Below are 23571 nucleotides of genomic sequence, written 5' to 3' on the forward strand. Positions count from 1 at the left end.
GTGTCCAAGGTGTCAGGCAGAGAGGAGCAGATCTAGGATTTGACTAGCTGTTCGAAGCACTTCATGATGACTGATGTCAGTGCTACAGGGCGGTAGTCGTTCAGGCAGTTGTTTTTTGGGAATATGCATGATGGTGGTTTGCTTGAAGCATGTGGGGATCACTGTAAGTCTCAAGAAGAGGTTGAAGATGTTGGTGAAGATATCTGCTAACTGGACAGCACACGCCCTCATGACAAGTCCGTGTATGGGTCTTTATGGGTCTTTAATCTAGATTTAAACTGCAAAAGTGTGCCTGCCTCCCGAACAATCTTAGGTAGGTTATTCTAGAGTGTAGGCGCCAAGGAAGAAAAGGATCTGCTGCCCGCCATTGATTTTGATATTCTAGGTTTTTTGAGAACGCAGCAGACGTGGGGGATTATAATGTAACAAGAGCTCATTCAAGTACGGAGGTGCTAAACCATTCAGGGCTTTATAAGTAATAAGCAAGATTTTAAAATCTATACGATGTTTAATAGGGAGCCAGTGCAGTGTGGACAGAACAGGGCTAATATGGTCATACTTCCTGGTTCTAGTAATGTTAGAGTATCTAAATCACACATATTTGAAATTTGCGTGCTTGTATGAAATTCACTGTATTTTGTGTCTCAGGCCAGCTAACCCACTGTATCAGATGCCCTGTAGCATATCATGCCAATGATTACTGCATACCTGCTGGGAGTGTCACTCTAACCCACAGCAACATTGTGTGTCCCAATCACTTCACACCAAGAAAAGGCTGCCACAACCACGAGCATGTCAACGTCAGCTGGTGCTTCGTCTGCTCAGAAGGTTAGTTCAGCTGCCTTGGACAGACATCTTCATTACAATTTGAACCTCTGATTTATTTTAAATGGCTTTAGAAGCCCTTGATGATTTATAAAGTTCAGCTTAAAGAACCTCCCTTTCACATTCACTTTATTTGACCTTATCAGAAACATTTCTTCATCCAAAACACTTCCTCTCTGTATCTGTATCATTTCTCTCTGCAGGAGGTAGTCTGCTGTGTTGCGAGTCATGTCCTGCAGCATTTCACCGAGAGTGTCTGAACATCGACATGCCAGAATGCAGCTGGTACTGCAATGATTGTCGTGCTGGAAATAAACTGCACTACAAGGAGGTAGTGTGGGTGAAAGTTGGCCGCTACAGGTGAGCAACCAAAAAAGCCACTTTTAACTTCCTTTTTAATGTCATCAATTCCTGGCTTTTACAATCATTGTACACAACAGTTTCTGCTGTACTCTTTGATAGATGGTGGCCGGCAGAGGTTAGCAATCCCAAAGATATTCCCGAGAATATCCTACGCATGAGACATGATGTCGGAGAGTTCCCAGTTCTTTTCTTTGGCTCTAATGACTACCTCTGGACTTATCAAGCCCGTGTTTTTCCTTACATGGAGGGCGATGCCAACAGTAAAGAGAAAATGGGAAAGGGGGTTGACTCTACTTATAAGAAAGGTATCTTTCATAAATTATTTCATTTTGCTATTGCTATTAATAATGCAAGTGCCGTACAACTTTTCTAAACAGTCAAATTAACATTTTTAGCTCAGTGAACACTAAGACTGGTGTTAAAATTGATATCTATAATTATTATTCATGTCATTGCCCATATTAATGTTCTAGAAAATTCTGAATTAATAAATGTAAAATAAAAAAGAAAGCAAAAAGTCAATCATTTTAAATGCTACAATTTAGGAAAGCCAATTTAGACATTTTAAATTAAATTATTAATAACATTCAAGGTTTCTAAATATTACCTTTAAAGGAATATTTATCCAAAAATTTTCATCATTTACTCACCCTCATATCCAAACCTTCATGACTTTCAATCTTCTGTGAAAAAAGAAAATATTTTAAAGAATGTCTCAAAAGTGTCACAATGATCGCGTCTCAAGATCCAAGTGCGAGGGCAAAAATTGTTTATATTGCATATCTCAGTAAAGCAAGCAATGAGAAACGTAGGAAGACGATGGCATAACTCCAGATGAATATCGTCCAGGCCGCTCAAGCTGCAGTGACTCTAACCCTGCACAGGAATCCCAGGTGGGCGAGGAATAAGGTCCAGACCACTCAAGTGCAGTAGCTCTAACCCAGCGCAGGAAACCCAGGTGGGCGAGGAATAAGGTCCAGACCGCTCAAACTGCAGTAACTCTAACCCAGTGCAGGAATCCCAGGTGGGCGAGGAATAAGATCCAGAAAATATCCACTGGAGGAACAGGAACAACAACTAGACAGGAGAGATGGACGAGTAGCTGAAACTGGTAACGAGTTATGTGCATACTCAACCCATGAGAGATGCTGGCTCCAAGAGGAGGGGTTCTGAGAAACCAAACATCGCAACACTCGTTCTAGGTCTTGATTGGCCCTCTCCGTCTGACCATTACTCTGAGGATGAAATCCAGAAGAAAGACTAACAGCCGCCCCCAGCAATTTACAAAATTCTTTCCAAAATTTGGAAACAAACTGAGGCCCCCTGTCAGAGACCACGTCCATTGGGAGGCCATGTAAGTAATAAACGTGATATATGACAGCAACCGCTGTTTCTCTGGCAGAAGGTAATTTAGGCAGAGGAATGAAATGAGTTGCCTTCGAAAACCGATCCACCATGGTCAAAACCACCATGTTTCCCTGTGAGGGAGGGAGACCCGAAACGAAATTTAGTGAAATGTGGGACCAGGGTCTCGAAGGAACTAACAACGGCTGAAGGAGTCCAGCAGGGGGTCGATTGGTAGACTTCGAAACAGCACAGACAGAGCAAGCCAAAACAAAAAGACCACCAAAACCGTTGTTTAACAATAAACTTGGTACGATTAACCCCAGGATGGCAGGCTACCTTGGAACAATGACCCCATCGGATAACTTTGGACCTTAAAGCCTCTGGCACAAACAACCGACTCGGTAGGCATCCGGACAGGGGCGTTACTCCTTGAGAGGCTGTGCAAACCTTCGACTCGATCTCCCACGTGACTGCAGAAATAAACACTTTCTGCAGTACAATGGGTTCGGAAAAAGACGGGAGATCCAAAATATCAAAAAAACGGGCTAACGCGACCTGTTTTATATTCTTAGAACCTGGACGATAAGAAATAGAAAAATCAAAACGACCGAAAAAAAGAGCCCGCCTAGAGTTTAATCTTTTAGCAGACTTGATGTATTCAAGATTTTTGTGATCGGTCCAAACAACAAAAGGAACCCCCGGACCTTCCAACCAATGATGCCACTCTTCCAAAGCAAGCTTGACTGCCAACAGCTCTCTGTTACCAATGTCATAATTATGCTCGACGGGGGACAAACGGTGAGAAAAATATGTGCAAGGATGCACCTTACCGTCTGTGAGGGAAGGCTGGGATAGAACCGCGCCAACCCCCACCTCTGACGCATCAACTTCCACCACGAACTGCCGGGAAGGATCAGGGGCAATAAGAATGGGAGCTGAAACGAAACAGCTTTTGAGTTTTGAAAATGCAGCTTCCGCTGCACTAGACCACCTGAAAGCAGTCTTGATGGAGGTTAAGTAAGTCAAAGGAGCAGCTAGATGGCTGAAATTGCGAATAAACCGCCGGTAGAAATTGGCAAAGCCCAGAAACCTCTGCAGGGCCTTACGAGACTCTGGGGTTGGCCAATTCAACACAGCCTGGATCTTGTCGGAATCCATGTGCACCACCTCGGCCGAGACGATGTATCCCAAAAAAGGAACAGACTGTGCATGGAAAACGCATTTCTCCGCCTTGACAGAAAGCCCATTCTCTAACAGCCTCTGAAGCACTCACCTGACATGTTGAACATGTTCCTGGAGAGAATGAGAAAATATCAGTATGTCATCCAGGTAGACATAAATGAACTGATCTTCCATATCTCTTAACACATCGTTGACGAGTGCTTGGAATACCGCAGGGGTGTTACAAAGGCCAAAAGGAAGAACAAGATATTCAAAGTGCCCCCTGGGGGTATTAAAACTGGTCTTCCATTCACCCCCCTCTCTTATGCGAACCAAATGATAAGCGTTACGGAGATTCAATTTCGTGAAAAATTACGCCCCCTGCACACGCTCGAAAGCTGACGAAATTAACGGTAAAGGATAAGTATTCTTCACCGTGATGTCATTCAACCCTCGATAGTCAATACAGGGACGAAGAGAGCCGTCTTTCTTTTTCACAAAAAAAATCCCGCACCCACTGGGGAGGAAGAGGGGCGGATGATCTTGGCTGCATGAGAATCAGAAATATATTTCTCCATGACCTCCCTCTCCGGATTGGAAAGCGAATATAATTTGCCTTTAGGCGGAGACATACCTGACAATAATTCTATAGCAGTCACAGGGACGATGCGGAGGTAGAGAAGCAGCCCGAGACTTACTGAACACTCTCTTCAGGTCGAGGTACTCACATGGCACGTTAGACAGGTCAGTGTGATCATCCGGAAACATAGAACAAGACACAGGAGAACATGCAGACAACAGACATGAAGCATGACAATATTCACTCCAGGACAAGACAGTATTTTTTCCCCAGTTTAAGTGGGGATTATGGAGCACCAGCCAGGGATGCCCCAAAACCACAGGGGCAGCAGGAGTGTCAGTAAGGAGAAAGTCAATGTTCTCAGAGTGTTGTCTAGAGATGATTAGTTTTAATGAGACTAATGGCTGACCATTAAGTGCCACCTTGGAGATTTACATTCACATTTAATCATTTAGCAGAAGCAGTCAGGTCAACAAGAGAACAACAACAGTATACAAGTGCCATGACAAGTCTCAGTTAGTCTAGTACAGAACGCACAGTCAGTATTTTTTTAAATAAATAAAAAGACAAGAAAACAAGGAAAAGTGTTAGTATTAGTTGGTTAAGTGCTGGCGAAAAAGATGAGTATTTAGATGTTTTTTGAAATTGAGTAAAGACTCAGCTGTACGAATTGAGATTGGGAGGTCATTCCACCAGCTGGGCACATAAGATTTAACCAGTGAGTTTAGGTATGTTGGTGCTGTGCCAGTGGTCATCTTGTAGGCAAGCATCAGTACCTTGAATTTGATGCGAGCGGCTACTGGTAGCCTGTGTAACCTGATGAGGAGAGGAGTAACGTGAGCTTTTTTTGGCTCATTGAAGACAACCCTCCCTGCTGCATTCTGAATCAATTGCAGAGGCTTGACAGTACATGCAGGAAGGGCCGCCAGGAGAGCATTACAATAGTCCAGTCTGGAGAGAACAAGAGCTTGGACAAGAAGTTGGGTGGCTTGCTCTGACAGGAAGGGTCTAATCTTCCTAATGTTGTATAAGGCAAATCTGCAGGACCGGGTCGTTGTAGCAATGTGGTCTGTGAAGCTTAACTGATGATCCATCACAACTCCTAGGTTTCTGGCTGTCCTTGAAGGAGTGATGGTTGGCGAACCCAGCTGTATAGAGATGTTGTGATGAAGCAATGGGTTAGCTGGAATCACCAGGAGTTCTGTCTTCGTAAGGTTAAGCTGAAGGTGATGGTCATTCATCCAGCTAGAAATGACACTAATGCGAGCAACTACCGTCGGGTCATCTGGTTGGAATGAGAAGTAGAGTTGGGTGTCATCAGCGTAGCAGTGATAAGAAAAGCCATGCTTCTGAATGACAGATCCTAATGACATCATGTAGATAGAGAAGAGAAGTAGTCCAAGTACTGAGCCTTGAGGAACCCCAGTAGCAAGGTGTTGTGACTTAGAAACATCACCCCTCCAAGACACACTGAAGGATCTGTCAGAGAGGTAGGACTTAACCCACAGGAGTGCGGTTCCAGAGATGCCAATCTTTCTGAGGGTGGACAGGAGAATCTGGTGATTAACGGTGTCAAAAGCAGCAGACAGGTCCGGTAAGATGAGTACTGAGGATTTTTGAAGCGGCTCTTGCTAGTTGCAGGGCTTCAGTTACCGAGAGTAGAGCATTCTCAGTTGAGTGGCCACTTTTGAAGCCAGATTGGTTGCGGTCCAGGAGGTTGTTCTGTACAAGGAACATAGAAAGCTGGTTGAACACAGCTCGCTCAAGTGTCTTTGCAATGAATGGTAGAAGGGAAACCGGTCTGTAGTTTTCAAGGAGCGCTGGATTTAGAGATGGTTTCTTGAGCAGTGGGCTTACCCGAGTCTGATTAAATGCTGAGGGAAATGTTCCAGAATGAAGGGAGGAGTTGATAACGTGAGTAAGCGAAGGTATGACTGAAGAAGAGATCGCTTGAAGGAGGTGAGTGAGCAAATAGGATCAAGTGGACTAGTAGTTGGATGATTGGACAGGAGAAGTTTGGAGATGTCCATCTCTGAGAGTGGGGAGAAGGAGGAGAAAGAGTGTGCGTCAGTCATTGTGAAGTTGTCCTCAGTCTGCGGTGTGGAGAATTGGTCACTGATGGTTCTTGTATTGTTTGTGAAGAAACCTGCAAAGTCGTCCGCTGAGTCGATGGAGAAGGTGGTGGATGCGGATTAAGAAGAGAAGAGAAAGTGTCCGAGCGTCACAACAGCTGTTAATTTTGTTTTGGTAGTAGGATGTTTTAGCCATGAAGACATTTGCAGAGAAGGAAGAGAGGAGAGACTGATACACACTGAGGTCGGTAGAGTTTCTTGGGCTGAGAGAGCTCCACCATAGGTATTTTAAGTCTTCTTGCAACATTAATGCCTAGAAAATTACCCTCCGCCCCCCAAATCCACCACAGCCTCACAGTAAAAAGTTAGTGAATGTAAAATCAGCCTTAGAACCGGTAGAAGGGTAACTGAAAAGAGGATTTATTTAAAGTTGCTCCACCCGTCAGTAACCTCTTACCTACTGGCGGGCACCGGCTTTTACTGGACACTGCAGAACGATGTGACCGGCGGTTCTGAAATTCTGAAATCTTCTCTGTCAGCCTAACTATTTCCCTGCATTTATCATATGTGAATCCCTCATCACCGATAGAGATAAATAAACTGTACATGTGGCAAGAGGTGCAAATAACAATAACAGGAGAAGCCATTACTCACCGTGCTTGATTAAATATTCTTACTCTTAAATGTTTGATGAACTTGTGAAAAACTGGAGCGAGAGAGAGAGAGGAGAGGAGAAAAGAAAACAGCGATAGGTACGAATGAAAATGCTAATGACAAGCTAACGAGTGCTAACGCAATCTGTGACTTCCTGTAGTCCATGATCATCTCCTTGTTGTTGCTGACGTTTAAGAGAGAGATTGTTATCAGCACACCATGCTGTGAGTGCATTAACCTCATCTCTGTAGAATGTATCATCGCCATTAGTGATGAGTCCTAGGATAGTTGTATCGTCAGCAAATTTAAGGATGATGTTGGAGCTGTGCTTAGCAGAGCAGTCATAAGTGAACAGGGAGTACAAGAGAGGACTGAGTACACATCCCTGTGGGGCACCAGTGCAGTGTAAGTTAGGAGGATGTGTGATTGTCAATTCTAACCACCTGGGGTCTGCCGGTCAGGAAGACCAGGACCCAGTTACATAAGTGACTGTTAAGACCCAGATTTTTCAGTTTGGCTATAAGTTTGGTAGGGATGATGGTGTTAAATGCAGAGCTGTAATCAATGAACAGCATCCACACAAAGGTGTCTCTTCCCTCCAAGTGTTCCAGGGCAGAGTGTATGGCCATTGCAATGGCGTCATCAGTGGATCTGTTAGACCGGTAAGCAAATTGTAATGTGTCCAAGGTGTCAGGCAGAGAGGAGCAGATCTAGGATTTGACTAGCTGTTCGAAGCACTTCATGATGACTGATGTCAGTGCTACAGGGCGGTAGTCATTCAGGCAGTTGTTTTTTGGGAATAGGCATGATGGTGGTTTGCTTGAAGCATGTGGGGATCACTGTAAATCTCAAGAAGAGGTTGAAGATGTTGGTGAAGATATCTGCTAACTGGACAGCACACGCCCTCATGACAAGTCCGTGTATGGGTCTTTAATCTAGATTTAAACTGCAAGAGTGTGCCTGCCTCCCGAACAATCTTAAGTAGGTTATTCTAGAGTGTAGGCGCCAAGGAAGAAAAGGATCTGCTGCCCGCCGTTGATTTTGATAATTTAGGTTTTTTGAGAATGCAGCAGACGTGGGGGATTATAATGTAACAAGAGCTCATTCAAGTACGGAGGTGCTAAACCATTCAGGGCTTTATAAGTAATAAGCAAGATTTTAAAATCTATACAATGTTTAATAGGGAGCCAGTGCAGTGTGGACAGAACAGGGCTAATATGGTCATACTTCCTGGTTCTAGTAATGTTAGAGTATCTAAATCACACATATTTGAAATTTGCGTGCTTGTATGAAATTCACTGTATTTTGTGTCTCAGGCCAGCTAACCCACTGTATCAGATGCCCTGTAGCATATCATGCCAATGATTACTGCATACCTGCTGGGAGTGTCACTCTAACCCACAGCAACATTGTGTGTCCCAATCACTTCACACCAAGAAAAGGCTGCCACAACCACGAGCATGTCAACGTCAGCTGGTGCTTCGTCTGCTCAGAAGGTTAGTTCAGCTGCCTTGGACAGACATCTTCATTACAATTTGAACCTCTGATTTATTTTAAATGGCTTTAGAAGCCCTTGATGATTTATAAAGTTCAGCTTAAAGAACCTCCCTTTCACGTTCACTTTATTTGACCTTATCAGAAACATTTCTTCATCCAAAACACTTCTCTATCACTTCCTCTCTGTATCTGTATCATTTCTCTCTGCAGGAGGTAGTCTGCTGTGTTGCGAGTCATGTCCTGCAGCACTTCACCAAGAGTGTCTGAACATCGACATGCCAGAAGGCAGCTGGTACTGCAATGATTGTCGTGCTGGAAATAAACTGCACTACAAGGAGGTAGTGTGGGTGAAAGTTGGCCGCTACAGGTGAGCAACCAAAAAAGCCACTTTTAACTTCCTTTTTAATGTCATCAATTCCTGGCTTTTACAATCATTGTACACAACAGTTTCTGCTGTACTCTTTGATAGATGGTGGCCGGCAGAGGTTAGCAATCCCAAAGATATTCCCGAGAATATCCTACGCATTAGACATGATGTCGGAGAGTTCCCAGTTCTTTTCTTTGGCTCTAATGACTACCTCTGGACTTATCAAGCCCGTGTTTTTCCTTACATGGAGGGCGATGCCAACAGTAAAGAGAAAATGGGAAAGGGGGTTGACTCTACTTATAAGAAAGGTATCTTTCATAAATTATTTCATTTTGCTATTGCTATTAATAATGCAAGTGCCGTACAACTTTTCTAAACAGTCAAATTAACATTTTTAGCTCAGTGAACACTAAGACTGGTGTTAAAATTGATATCTATAATTATTATTCATGTCATTGCCCATATTAATGTTCTAGAAAATTCTGAATTAATAAATGTAAAATAAAAAAGAAAGCAAAAAGTCAATCATTTTAAATGCTACAATTTAGGAAAGCCAATTTAGACATTTTAAATTAAATCATTAATAACATTCAAGGTTTCTAAATATTACCTTTAAAGGAATATTTATCAAAAAAATTTCATCATTTACTCACCCTCATATCCAAACCTTCATGACTGTCAATCTTCTGTGAAAAAAGAAAATATTTTAAAGAATGTCTCAAAAGTGTCACAATGATCGTGTCTCAAGATCCAAGTGCGAGGGCAAAAATTGTTTATTTTGCATATCTCAGTAAAGCAAGCAATGAGAAACGTAGGAAGATGATGGCATAACTCCAGATGAATATCGTCCAGGCCGCTCAAGCTGCAGTGACTCTAACCCTGCACAGGAATCCCAGGTGGGTGAGGAATAAGGTCCAGACCACTCAAGTGCAGTAGCTCTAACCCAGCGCAGGAAACCCAGGTGGGCGAGGAATAAGGTCCAGACCGCTCAAACTGCAGTAACTCTAACCCAGTGCAGGAATCCCAGGTGGGCGAGGAATAACAAGTTATGTGCATACTCAACCCATGAGAGATGCTGGCTCCAAGAGGAGGGGTTCTGAGAAACCAAACATCGCAACACTCGTTCTAGGTCTTGATTGGCCCTCTCCGTCTGACCATTACTCTGAGAATGAAATCCAGAAGAAAGACTAACAGCCGCCCCCAGCAATTTCCAATATTTGGAAACAAACTGGCCCCCTGTCAGAGACCATGTCCATTGGGAGGCCATGTAAGTGATAAACGTGATATATGACAGCAACCGCTGTTTCTCTGGCAAAAGGTAATTTAGGCAGAGGATTGAAATGAGTTGCCTTCGAAAACCGATCCACTACAGTCAAAACCACCATGTTTCCCTGTGAGGGAGGGAGACCCGAAACGAAATTTAGTGAAATGTGGGACCAGGGTCTCGAAGGAACTAACAACGGCTGAAGGAGTCCAGCAGGGGGTCGATTGGTAGACTTCGAAACAGCACAGACAGAGCAAGCCAAAACAAAAAGACCACCAAAACCGTTGTTTAACAATAAACTTGGTACGATTAACCCCAGGATGGCAGGCTACCTTGGAACAATGACCCCATCGGATAACTTTGGACCTTAAAGCCTCTGGCACAAACAACCGACTCGGTAGGCATCCGGACAGGGGCGTTACTCCTTGAGAGGCTGTGCAAACCTTCGAATTGATCTCCCACGTGACTCCAGAAATAAACACTTTCTGCAGTACAATGGGTTCGGAAAAAGACGGGAGATCCAAAATATCAAAAATACGGGCTAACGCGACATGTTTTATATTCTTAGAACCTGGACGATAAGAAATAGAAAAATCAAAACGACCGAAAAAAAGAGCCCGCCTAGAGTTTAATCTTTTAGCAGACTTGATGTATTCAAGATTTTTGTGATCGGTCCAAACAACAAAATGAACCCCCGAACCTTCCAACCAATGATGCCACTCTTCCAAAGCAAGCTTGACTGCCAACAGCTCTCTGTTACCAATGTCATAATTATGCTCGACGGGGGACAAACGGTGAGAAAAATATGTGCAAGGATGCACCTTACCGTCTGTGAGGGAAGGCTGGGATAGAACCCTGCCAACCCCCACCTCTGACGCATCAACTTCCACCACGAACTGCCGGGAAGGATCAGGGGCAATACGAATGGGAGCTGAAACGAAACAGCTTTTGAGTTTTGAAAATGCAGCTTCCGCTGCACTAGACCACCTGAAAGCAGTCTTGATGGAGGTTAAGTAAGTCAAAGGAGCAGCTAGCTGGCTGAAATTGCGAATAAACCGCCGGTAGAAATTGGCAAAGCCCAGAAACCTCTGCAGGGCCTTACGAGACTCTGGGGTTGGCCAATTCAACACAGCCTGGATCTTGTCGGAATCCATGTGCATCACCTCGGCCGAGACGATGTATCCCAAAAAAGGTACAGACTGTGCATGGAAAACGCATTTCTCCGCCTTGACAGAAAGCCCATTCTCTAACAGCCTCTGAAGCACTCACCTGACATGTTGAACATTATCCTGGAGAGAATGAGAAAATATCAGTATGTCATCCAGGTAGACATAAATGAACTGATCTTCCATATCTCTCAACACATCGTTGACGAGTGCTTGGAATACCGCAGGGGTGTTACAAAGGCCAAAAGGAAGAACAAGATATTCAAAGTGCCCCCTGGGGGTATTAAAACTGGTCTTCCATTCACCCCCCTCTCTTATGCGAACCAAATGATAAGCGTTACGGAGATTCAATTTCGTGAAAAATTACGCCCCCTGCACACGCTCGAAAGCTGGCGAAATTAACGGTAAAGGATAAGTATTCTTCACCGTGATGTCATTCAACCCTCGATAGTCAATACAGGGACGAAGAGAGCCGTCTTTCTTTTTCACAAAAAAAAATCCTGCACCCACTGGAGAGGAAGAGGGGCGGATGATCTTGGCTGCAAGAGAATCAGAAATATATTTCTCCATGACCTCCCTCTCCGGATTGGAAAGCGAATATAATTTGCCTTTAGGCGGAGACATACCTGACAATAGTTCTATAGCACAGTCACAGGGACGATGCGGAGGTAGAGAAGCAGCCCGAGACTTACTGAACACTCTCTTCAGGTCGAGGTACTCACATGGCACGTTAGACAGGTCAGTGTGATCATCCGGAAACATAGAACAAGACACAGGAGAACATGCAGACAACAGACATGAAGCATGACAATATTCACTCCAGGACAAGACAGTATTTTTTCCCCAGTTTAAGTGGGGATTATGGAGCACCAGCCAGGGATGCCCCAAAACCACAGGGGCAGCAGGAGTGTCAGTAAGGAGAAAGTCAATGTTCTCAGAGTGTTGTCTAGAGATGATTAGTTTTAATGAGACTAATGGCTGACCATTAAGTGCCACCTTGGAGATTTACATTTACATTTAATCATTTAGCAGAAGCAGTCAGGTCAACAAGAGAACAACAACAGTATACAAGTGCCATGACAAGTCTCAGTTAGTCTAGTACAGAACGCACAGTCAATATTTTTTTTAAATAAATAAAAAGACAAGAAAACAAGGAAAAGTGTTAGTATTAGTTGGTTAAGTGCTGGCGAAAAAGATGAGTATTTAGATGTTTTTTGAAAATGAGTAAAGACTCAGCTGTACGAATTGAGATTGGGCGGTCATTCCACCAGCTGGGCACATAAGATTTAACCAGTGAGTTTAGGTATGTTGGTGCTGTGCCAGTGGTCATCTTGTAGGCAAGCATCAGTACCTTGAATTTGATGCGAGCGGCTACTGGTAGCCTGTGTAACCTGATGAGGAGAGGAGTAACGTGAGCTTTTTTTGGCTCATTGAAGACAACCCTCCCTGCTGCATTCTGAATCAATTGCAGAGGCTTGATAGTACATGCAGGAAGGGCCGCCAGGAGAGCATTACAATAGTCCAGTCTGGAGAGAACAAGAGCTTGGACAAGAAGTTGGGTGGCTTGCTCTGACAGGAAGGGTCTAATCTTCCTAATGTTGTATAAGGCAAATCTGCAGGACCGGGTCGTTGTAGCAATGTGGTCTGTGAAGCTTAACTGATGATCCATCACAACTCCTAGGTTTCTGGCTGTCCTTGAAGGAGTGATGGTTGGCGAACCCAGCTGTATAGAGATGTTGTGATGAAGCAATGGGTTAGCTGGAATCACCAGGAGTTCTGTCTTCGTAAGGTTAAGCTGAAGGTGATGGTCATTCATCCAGCTAGAAATGACACTAATGCGAGCAACTACCGTCGGGTCATCTGGTTGGAATGAGAAGTAGAGTTGGGTGTCATCAGCGTAGCAGTGATAAGAAAAGCCATGCTTCTGAATGACAGATCCTAATGACATCATGTAGATAGAGAAGAGAAGTAGTCCAAGTACTGAGCCTTGAGGAACCCCAGTAGCAAGGTGTTGTGACTTAGAAACATCACCCCTCCAAGACACACTGAAGGATCTGTCAGAGAGGTAGGACTTAACCCACAGGAGTGCGGTTCCAGAGATGCCCATCTTTCTGAGGGTGGACAGGAGAATCTGGTGATTAACGGTGTCAAAAGCAGCAGACAGGTCCGGTAAGATGAGTACTGAGGATTTTGAAGCGGCTCTTGCTAGTTGCAGGGCTTCAGTTACCGAGAGTAGAGCATTCTCAGTTGAGTGGCCACTTTTGAAGCCAGATTGGTTGCGGTCCAGGAGGTTGTTCTGTACAAGGAACATAGAAAGCTGGTTGAACACAGCTCAAGTGTCTTTGCAATGAATGGTAGAAGGGATACCGGTCTGTAGTTTTCAAGGAGCGCTGGATTTAGAGATGGTTTCTTGAGCAGTGGGCTTACCCGAGCCTGATTAAATGCTGAGGGAAATGTTCCAGAATGAAGAGAGGAGTTGATAACGTGAGTAAGCGAAGGTATGACTGAAGAAGAGATCGCTTGAAGGAGGTGAGTGAGCAAATAGGATCAAGTGGACAAGTAGTTGGATGATTGGACAGGAGAAGTTTGGAGATGTCCATCTCTGAGAGTGGGGAGAAGGAGGAGAAAGAGTGTGCGTCGGTCATTGTGAAGTTGTCCTCAGTCTGCGGTGTGGAGAATTGGTCACTGATGGTTCTTGTATTGTTTGTGAAGAAACCTGCAAAGTCGTCCGCTGAGTCGATGGAGGAGGTGGTGGATGCGGATTAAGAAGAGAAGAGAAAGTGTCCGAGCGTCACAACAGCTGTTAATTTTGTTTTGGTAGTAGGATGTTTTAGCCATGAAGACATTTGCAGAGAAGGAAGAGAGGAGAGATTGATACACACTGAGGTCGGTAGAGTTTCTTGGGCTGAGAGAGCTCCACCATAGGTATTTTAAGTCTTCTTGCAACATTAATGCCTAGAAAATTACCCTCCGCCCCCCAAATCCACCACAGCCTCACAGTAAAAAGTTAGTGAATGTAAAATCAGCCTTAGAACCGGTAGAAGGATAACTGAAAAGAGGATTTATTTAAAGTTGCTCCACCCGTCAGTAACCTCTTACCTACTGGCGGGCACCGGCTTTTACTGGACACTGCAGAACGATGTGACCGGCGGCTCCACAGTAAGAGCAAAAGTACCTTTCTCTCTGCGTCTCTGCTTCTCCTGCTGTCAAAGACAAGACCTGCCCATCTGCATGGGATCGGGATCCGAAAAAGAGAACTCATTCTCGCCAGTGACTGATGAATGGTTACTAAACTTATGAAGTCAGGGATTCTCCGTGGTGTCCTCTACTGGCCACGCCTCCTTAATCTGGAATCCCGATAGAATGTCCAGCTCTATGAGCTTATCCACCCCCGTCACCCCATCAGAGTCTCTCAGAAGTAAAGATGGGCAGAGGCTCTCCAATCTGTGAAAGACTGCGTAAAAAAATTGTGGAAAACTTTAAAAACAATGTTCCTCAACGTCAAATTGCAAAGGCTTTGCAAATCTCATCATCTACAGTGCATAACATCATCAAAAGATTCAGAAGAAACAGTCGAGCTACAGAGAAGGACAGCAGCTTGTGAGTGTTTTGCCTTGTTTTCTCATCAGACTAGTGTGTGATCGTCATTGCTAGGAAAGTTTTTTGGTTTAAATTGTGTGTGTCTTACCCTGGTTAATACGTGCTGACAGTGGCGCTTGGTTTTGCGTTTGCCTATCGCAGGACTGCCTGGTTTCGATCTGCTAAATAGTGAGGCGTGGCCAAAGCCAGTGAAAGTACTTAATTAGCTGTTTAGAAAGCACTTGTCAGAAGAAACAGTCGAGCTACAGAGAAGGACAGCAGCTTGTGAGTGTTTTGCCTTGTTTTCTCATCAGACTAGTGTGTGATCGTCATTGCTAGGAAAGTTTTTTGGTTTAAATTGTGTGTGTCTTACCCTGGTTAATACATGCTGAAAGTGGCGCTTGGTTTTGCGTTTGCCTATCGCGGGACTGCCTGGTTTCGATCTGCTAAATAGTGAGGCGTGGCCAAAGCCAGTGAAAGTACTTAATTAGCTGTTTAGAAAGCACTTGTCAGAAGAAACAGTCGAGCTACAGAGAAGGACAGCAGCTTGTGAGTGTTTTGCCTTGTTTTCTCATCAGACTAGTGTGTGATCGTCATTGCTAGGAAAGTTTTTTGGTTTAAATTGTGTGTGTCTTACCCTGGTTAATACGTGCTGACAGTGGCGCTTGGTTTTGCGTTTGCCTATCGCGGGACTGCCTGGTTTCGATCTGCTAAATAGTGAGGCGTGGCCAAAGCCAGTGAAAGTACTTAATTAGCTGTATAGAAAGCACTTGTCAGAAGAAACAGTCGAGCTACAGAGAAGGACAGCAGCTTGTGAGTGTTTTGCCTTGTTTTCTCATCAGACTAGTGTGTGATCGTCATTGCTAGGAAAGTTTTTTGGTTTAAATTGTGTGTGTCTTACCCTAGTTAATACGTGCTGAAAGTGGCGCTTGGTTTTGCGTTTGGCTATCGCGGGACTGCCTGGTTTCGATCTGCTAAATAGTGAGGCGTGGCCAGCTGACTTCAATCACAGGTAATCAGGCTAATACAAAAGCGCTAAGTTTCACCGCGGCAGCGGTCGCGGCAGCCCTCGTGTGAGCCCTCCTCGTGTGAAGACCGACGAGTGTAAAGACGATCGACTCTACCTGCACGACTCCACCGAGCAAGGACCCCGACAGGGCACTTGAGTATTGCTTTTCTCCTCTTTCGTTACTTTTTGTATACCTTGTTCTCAAATATCTTACTATGTGCTTTCAGATCTCTACTATCACTACTAACACTCGGAGAGCACGCTATGGACGTCGCAGGAAGGCCTGTCCCTCTGACCTCTACTACTACGCTCTCTATTCCAGTTGGTCTCTGGAACTGCCAGTCTGCAGTTAACAAAGCAGACTTCATTTCTTCTCTTGCTACTCATTCCGGTCTCAACCTCATGGCACTGACAGAGACTTGGATCAAACCTGAAGATACTGCCACCCCTGCAGCCCTCTCCACTAATTTCACTTGTTCCCACACTCCTCGTACCACTGGGAGGGGTGGAGGAACAGGTCTCCTTATATCAAAAGAATGGAAATTTGATCTTCAGCCATCACCTACAGGTACTGGTTCATTTGAATCACATGCCATTACTGTAACCCACCCTGTTAAAATCCAGTTTGTGGTCATTTATCGTCCCCCAGGTCAATTGGGAAACTTCTTGGAGGAGTTGGATGTGCTGCTATCAAACTTTCCTGAAGATGGTACTCCTCTGGTACTGCTTGGTGACTTCAACATCCACCTAGATAAACCCCAGGCTGCTGACTTCAAAACTCTGCTCGCCTCATTTGATCTCAAGCTAGTGTCTACTACAGCGACTCACAAATCAGGCAACCAACTGGACCTCATCTACACGCGCTGTTGCTCTGTGGACAACTCTTCAGTTGCTCCACTGCACACCTCAGACCACTTCCTCATTACTGCTAACCTAGCACTTACTCCTGAAGTGCCTCACACTCCAACGCAGGTCACCTTTCGACGGAACCTACGCTCACTCTCTCCATCTCGCCTATCTTCTGTGGTTTCATCCTCACTTCCTGCACTCTCTCAGTTCTCTGCTCTGGACACGAACAGCGCTACGGACACTCTTTGCTCCACTTTAACATCTTGCTTGGACAACTTTTGCCCACTGTTGTCTAGACCAGCACGCACTGCCCCATCTGCCCCCTGGCTGTCTGAGGTTCTCCGTGAACATCGCTCTAAACTCAGGGCTGCAGAGAGGAAATGGCAGAAATCAAGAAACTCTACAGACCTCAGTGTGTATCAGTCTCTCCTCTCTTCCTTCTCTGCAAATGTCTTCACGGCTAAAACATCCTACTACCACAACAAAATTAACAGCTGTTGTGACGCTCGGACACTCTTCAAGACTTTCTCTTCTCTTCTTAATCCGCCGCCACCACCTCCTCCATCGACTCTTACAGCGGACGACTTTGCAGTTTTCTTCACAAATAAGACGAGATCCATCAGCGGCCAATTCTCCACACCGCAGACTGAGGACAACTTCACAATGACCGATGCACACTCTTTCTCCTCCTTCTCCCCACTCCCCACTTCTCCTGTCCAATCATCCTACTACTTGTCCACTTGATCCGATCCCCACTCACCTCCTTCAAGCGATCTCTTCTTCAGTCATACCTTCGCTTACTCACGTTATCAACTCCTCTCTTCACTCTGGAACATTTCCCTCAGCATTCAAGCAGGCTCGGGTAAGCCCACTGCTCAAGAAACCATCACTAAATCCAGCGCTTCTTGAAAACTACAGACCGGTATCCCTTCTTCCATTCATTGCAAAGACACTTGAGCGAGCTGTGTTCAACCAGTTTTCTATATTCCTTGTACAGAACAACCTCCTGGACAGCAACCAATCTGGCTTCAAAAGTGGCCACTCAACTGAGACTGCTCTGCTCTCGGTTACTGAAGCCCTGCGACTAGCAAGAGCAGCTTCAAAATCCTCGGTACTCATCTTACTGGACCTTTCTGCTGCTTTTGACACTGTTAATCACCAGATTCTCCTGTCCACCCTCAGAAAGATGGGCATCTCTGGAACAGCACTCCTGTGGGTTAAGTCCTACCTCTCTGACAGATTCTTCAGTGTGTCTTGGAGGGGTGATGTTTCAAAGTCACACCACCTTGCTACTGGGGTTCCTCAAGGCTCAGTACTTGGACCACTTCTCTTCTCAATCTACATGACATCATTAGGATCTGTCATTCAGAAGCATGGCTTTTCTTATCACTGCTACGCTGATGACACCCAACTCTACCTCTCATTCCAACCAGATGACCCGACGGTAGCTGCTCGCATTTCAGCCTGTCTGAGTGACATCTTTGGCTGGATGAATGACCATCACCTTCAGCTTAACCTTACGAAGACAGAACTCCTGGTGATTCCAGCTAACCCATTGCTTCATCACAACTTCTCTATACAGCTGGGCTCATCAACCATTACTCCTTCGAGGACAGCTAGAAACCTAGGAGTTGTGATGGATCATCAGTTAAGCTTCACAGACCACATTGCTACAACTACCCGGTCCTGCAGGTTTGCCTTATATAACATTAGGAAGATTAGACCCTTCCTGTCAGAGCAAGCAACCCAACTTCTTGTCCAAGCTCTTGTTCTCTCCAGACTGGACTATTGTAATGCTCTCCTGGCGGGCCTTCCTGCATGTACTGTCAAGCCTCTGCAATTGATCCAGAATGCAGCAGCGAGGGTTGTCTTCAATGAGCCAAAGAAAGCTCACGTTACTCCGCTCCTCATCAGGTTACACTGGCTACCAGTAGCTGCTTGCATCAAATTCAAGGTACTGATGCTAGCCTACAAGACGACCACTGACACGGCACCAACTTACCTAAACTCATTGGTTAAATCTTATGTGCCCTCCAGAAGTTTGCGCTCTGCAAGTGATCATCGCCTTGTGGTACCATCCCAAAGAAGTTCAAAATCACTCTCAAGGACCTTTTCCTGGACTGTCCCCAGCTGGTGGAATGACCTCCCAATCTCAATTCGTACAGCTGAGTCTTTACTCATTTTCAAGAAACAGCTAAAGACTCATCTTTTTCGCCTGCACTTAACCAACTAACACTAACACTTTTCCTTTTCTTGTCTTTTAATAAAAAAAAAAAAAAAAAAAAAAAAAAAAAAAAAACCTACCTATGCGTTCTATACTAGACTAACTGAGACTTGTCATGGCACTTGTATACTGTTGTTGTTCTCTTGTTGACCTGACTGCTTCTGTTGTTCTCATTTGTAAGTCGCTTTGGATAAAAGCGTCTGCTAAATGATTAAATGTAAAATGATTAAATGTAAATCTATGTTCTATTGTGAATAAAATATTGGCTCATGTGATTTGAAATTCCTTTAGTTTTCATTTTATTAAAATTTTAAAAACGTCCCAACTTTTCCGGAATTCGGGTTGTTCCTTCTAACTTTTATTTTGCCTCTGTCCCAACATTTTTGGAGTGTGTAGCAGCCATCATCAAAATACATTTAAGCTTGTCAGTGAAAACATTGGAAATCTTTTATTTGTACCTTTGGCAATTAAATAAAATATTCTTAATTTAAATGCATTTTACAAAATGTCCCAACTTTTTTGGAATTTGTGTTGTATATACAGAGAGCCACTGTATTTGTGAAATTGTATATAAATAGCTTTAGTTTGTCCAGTCTGCTTTCTAACGAGTTCTTTGTTTTCAATGCTCAACCCAAGGGAGGATTTGTTAACGAATATGTTGGAGAGGTGATTGATGAGGAAGAATGTCGTACCCGGATTAAACGTGCTCAGGAGAACAATATCTGCAATTTCTACATGCTTACATTTGACAAGGTTAGATTTTAAAACTACACCACTAGTTACATTTTTTCTTTGATTTCTGTGATTATGGGAAACTTAATATGTTGCTTTGCATTTTCTGGAAGGATCGAATAATTGATGCCGGGCCCAAGGGAAATGAAGCCCGCTTTATGAACCACAGTTGTCAGCCAAACTGTGAGACGCAAAAATGGACTGTCAACGGAGACACGCATGTTGGGCTTTTTGCACTTACAGATATCCCTGCTGGTAAGTAAACTTTTTATATAGTACAGCCTTGCATTTGAATTACTTTCGCACAAAAAAATAAGTGCTGATGTTTTCTTCCAAGGCACTGAGTTAACATTCAACTATAACCTTGAGTGTCTGGGCAATGGGAAGACAGTGTGCAAGTGTGGTGCATCTAATTGCAGTGGATTCCTGGAAGTAAGGCCAAAAGTAAGGAGTAAGGAGATGATCTCCAGGGGTTATATCATTTTATAACAGTATAATATCATGTCATAACTAAAGACAAACTGATAATTGGTTGGGATTATAAATATGGTCATGTAATTTTTCACAGAAACATTTTTTGGTATCTAAATATTGTCTGCTTTGATAAGTGATTGTAAATAGAAATCAACTCTTTGTCTATCAGAACAACCCCGCATCAGATGACAAAGGCCGTAAACTGAAGAAGAAGTCTCAGATGAAGCGTAAATCCCAGCAGGAAGTAATCAAGGAGCGAGAAGATGAGTGCTTTAGCTGTGGAGATGGAGGACAGGTTGTATCTTGCAAGAGGCCGGGCTGTCCTAAGGTTTACCACGCTGACTGCCTCAATCTCAACAAGAGACCTGCAGGTTAGTCTTGAAGTAGTCTCAAACAGGGACCTCTCACTGCATGAAGTCACTACAGTAGTGAAAAAACAAATGTTCATACACGATCATGCGTTAAGTGTTCTGAAATCATATGACAGTTTTTTGTGAGGAACAGATGAAGTTTAAGTTAATATTATTCACTGTAAATTAAGACAAAATGATATCTGATTAATTTGTGAGGCAGATCTTTTCAGTGAATCAACTGATCTGATTCACAAACCCAATCTGACCTCTCGCAGCTGTTAACAGCTCACTTGAGGGAATTATTCAATTATCGGTGTGTTACTTGTTTTGCATTTCAGGCCGTTGGGAGTGTCCTTGGCATCAGTGTGACTTGTGTGGGCAGGAAGCAGCTTCTTTCTGTGAGATGTGCCCTAGCTCCTATTGTGCCAAACATCGAGATGGCATGCTTTTTAGATCCAAACTGGATGGCCGCTTGTCATGCAGTGAGCATGACCCCTGCGGCCCAGAGCCACTGGAGCCTGGTGAGATCCGGGAATACCCCCCGGAACTCATGACTAAATACCCTATAAACTTCATCAGAGCTGCCAAAACCAAAACCAAATCCACAACCCTAAACACTACAGCTGTCCCGCAGGCTCCATCTCCCCCTGATGTAGCCCCTCAGGTCTCCTTTAGCCCCTCCAGCAGCCCTCCACCACTTGACATGCCTTTAAACTGTGCATATTCACCAATTTCTCCATATGGAGAAGAAAAAGCAGAAGAAGAAGAAAGTTTGATACAATTAGAAAGGGATGGTGAGAAGAGCATAACTCAAGAGAATTTGGAACGATTGATGATAAAGAAGAAAACGAAGTATTAAGGTTTAATCTATAGAAGCAAACTAACCTGAGTTTACATTTCCCAACATACATTTATAGTTTTCTTGCACTACTTTCACTGAGGGTATCTGGTGGCTTCAGCTTTTCACAACATATTTGAATATGGTTCACAAAACTGTTTGCATCTCCGTCTTTAATGGTCTTTGATGGAGAGGACACAGATTTACGAAGATGACGCAATGTTTTTGAAAAAATGATTCAAGAACTGAACAGAACCAATAGTTTACTTTGGACTTAAGAGTGCAGTAAATTGATCGTAATTAATAAGATTTAAATGCCAGTGTCTTGATCCTAGACAACTGTTTAAATAACTTGAAGACATTTTTATAATAATTTTGAAGTACCTTTCTATAATAATCCAGAATTCGCCTGCTAACATGTGAAGACAAAAGCAAAACATGGCACAAAATCCAGAACTTGATGCAACTCACAAAGGAACTGTTATGATTGATCATATCCACTGATATTCCCAAAATTCTTTGGTATAAATTATTCTGTGACTTTAAACATGAACTGTGTGATTTTTATTTTTTTGGCATCCAACAGTTACAAAACAGGAAATCCTGTCCCAACCAGTCATTGAGAAAGTGCAACTATGTACTAGATTTCTTAACTGGACTGTCAGATAATCAAAAGGATGATTCTATCTTGCTGTATATAGTTTAATACATTAAATCTCTATAGGAGAAGGTGACTGGCTTTTCAAGTCTGATAATACCCCCAGTCAAGTCTTTGGCATTTAGTAAATTCATGTTAAATTTTCTATAAAGGCTGATGATATCTTAAATAATGTTTAACATACAGTACATTTTGAACTGAAACCATATAGTGTAAAACACTATTATTGGCAACAAAATCACTCTAGTCTTCTGTGAAGCTAAGGTCTAGGACAAATGATTGTGGCTTGTTGCATATCTACACTCCTGAAAATTCTCACCCCCATCTAACTGCTCAAGTGTTCTCTCATGATGAACAGAATTTCATTTTTTTTTCTTAAACTGTATTTATGTGTATAATTGCGCTTACCGGTAATAGTTTTAACGTTGCTCTAAGAGTCATTCCACAGTACATTTCAGACAAAATTTGGGCAAAAGGGAAAAATATCTGTTGCCTTGTTATAGACTTTAATTGTGCTGTAGTGCTTTGTACAGAATAAACAACAGTACACACTTGTTGCTTCATTGATGCTGTTTTTAACATCCTTCTATCCATTTGATCAGAATTGTATTTTTGGGTTAATTTATTGCATTTTCCAGACATGAATTGACATGAATCAAAATGTGAGCTGTTGAACTGTAAATCTCACAAAAGGGGTAAAAAACATATTTTGCACAAAGAAAATGTTGTATAATTTCAGGATAATTCAACTGTTTTAAATTGCAACACTAATTAGATATCAGTTGATCAGCATGCAGACAAAAGACATTTCTCATTACTGTAACACACACACACACAAATTATATTGTAAAATGTAAGAACACATAATGGTAGCACTAATTGTATATATGCTGATAACAAAAGCTTAAATTGTGGGTCTAATAATAATAATGAAATGTTTCCAGACAGGATGATTTCAAGTCTGTATTACAGAAATTTAGATTTCTGGGCAGAATCTTGGGCAGTTGTCATTACAATAGTGTCACAATCACATAATTTTGAAATCTATTTGATTTTCTTAGTGCAAAATATACTGAAAGTGCAGCGAGTTTCTAATGTGATTCCATTTCAGATCATTTCATTTAATAATTTTACTTTAATTTCTATGAAATCTGGGCTGATTTTTTTTTTTTTTTTACATTTTCATTTTATACGGCATATATGGATAAAAGTTCACCTTACAGAAGACACATAAGGTTTTGGCAATGTACATAATAAATGTAAAATATTTATAATCAATTAAATAAATTCAAGTCCAGGCAGAATGGTAAAATTATTTTGGTGAGAGATATTACAAAAAAAAAAAAAAATAATAATAATAATAATAATAAAACTTAAGATATGTGAGGGCAAGCAATAATAGGCAGCAAAGGATGAATATATGTGGAATTTTTTTTTTTTTTTTGTAAAACACAATGTTGTATTTAAGTTTTTACCCCTCAAAGTTCCAAATTAATTTAAAGTATTAACAAGCATGCTGCACACATGCTTGATATTGATATAGCATTCCAATATCTGGC

At 43.0% G+C, this 23571-nt stretch overlaps 2 protein-coding genes across 2 annotated transcripts in view; both read left to right on the plus strand.

Annotated features, from left to right (window-relative positions):
* Window positions 1-21788, plus strand: part of LOC132130254 (histone-lysine N-methyltransferase, H3 lysine-36 specific-like) — a 38785-nt gene extending 16997 nt beyond the window's left edge. Inside the window, exons 7-18 of the mRNA XM_059541954.1 lie at window positions 649-828; window positions 1029-1185; window positions 1288-1546; window positions 7163-7226; window positions 8319-8498; window positions 8710-8866; window positions 8969-9152; window positions 19447-19710; window positions 19803-19944; window positions 20027-20133; window positions 20333-20534; window positions 20855-21788. Coding sequence (XP_059397937.1) covers window positions 649-828; window positions 1029-1185; window positions 1288-1546; window positions 7163-7226; window positions 8319-8498; window positions 8710-8866; window positions 8969-9152; window positions 19447-19710; window positions 19803-19944; window positions 20027-20133; window positions 20333-20534; window positions 20855-21375 — 2417 coding nt within the window. The 3' untranslated portion in view covers window positions 21376-21788. The remainder of the gene's footprint in view (window positions 1-648; window positions 829-1028; window positions 1186-1287; window positions 1547-7162; window positions 7227-8318; window positions 8499-8709; window positions 8867-8968; window positions 9153-19446; window positions 19711-19802; window positions 19945-20026; window positions 20134-20332; window positions 20535-20854) is intronic.
* On the plus strand, window positions 8263-9355 carry LOC132130438 (histone-lysine N-methyltransferase, H3 lysine-36 specific-like). Its single transcript, XM_059542148.1, has 3 exons — window positions 8263-8498; window positions 8710-8866; window positions 8969-9355. Exons 1-3 carry the CDS (start codon window positions 8291-8293, stop codon window positions 9240-9242), a joined length of 639 nt encoding a protein of 212 aa, XP_059398131.1. The 5' UTR covers window positions 8263-8290; the 3' UTR covers window positions 9243-9355.
* Window positions 21789-23571: the final 1783 nt, after the last annotated feature.

The sequence above is a fragment of the Carassius carassius genome, chromosome 47 (genome assembly GCF_963082965.1).
Source record: "Carassius carassius chromosome 47, fCarCar2.1, whole genome shotgun sequence".
Classification (NCBI taxonomy): Eukaryota; Metazoa; Chordata; class Actinopteri; order Cypriniformes; family Cyprinidae; genus Carassius; species Carassius carassius.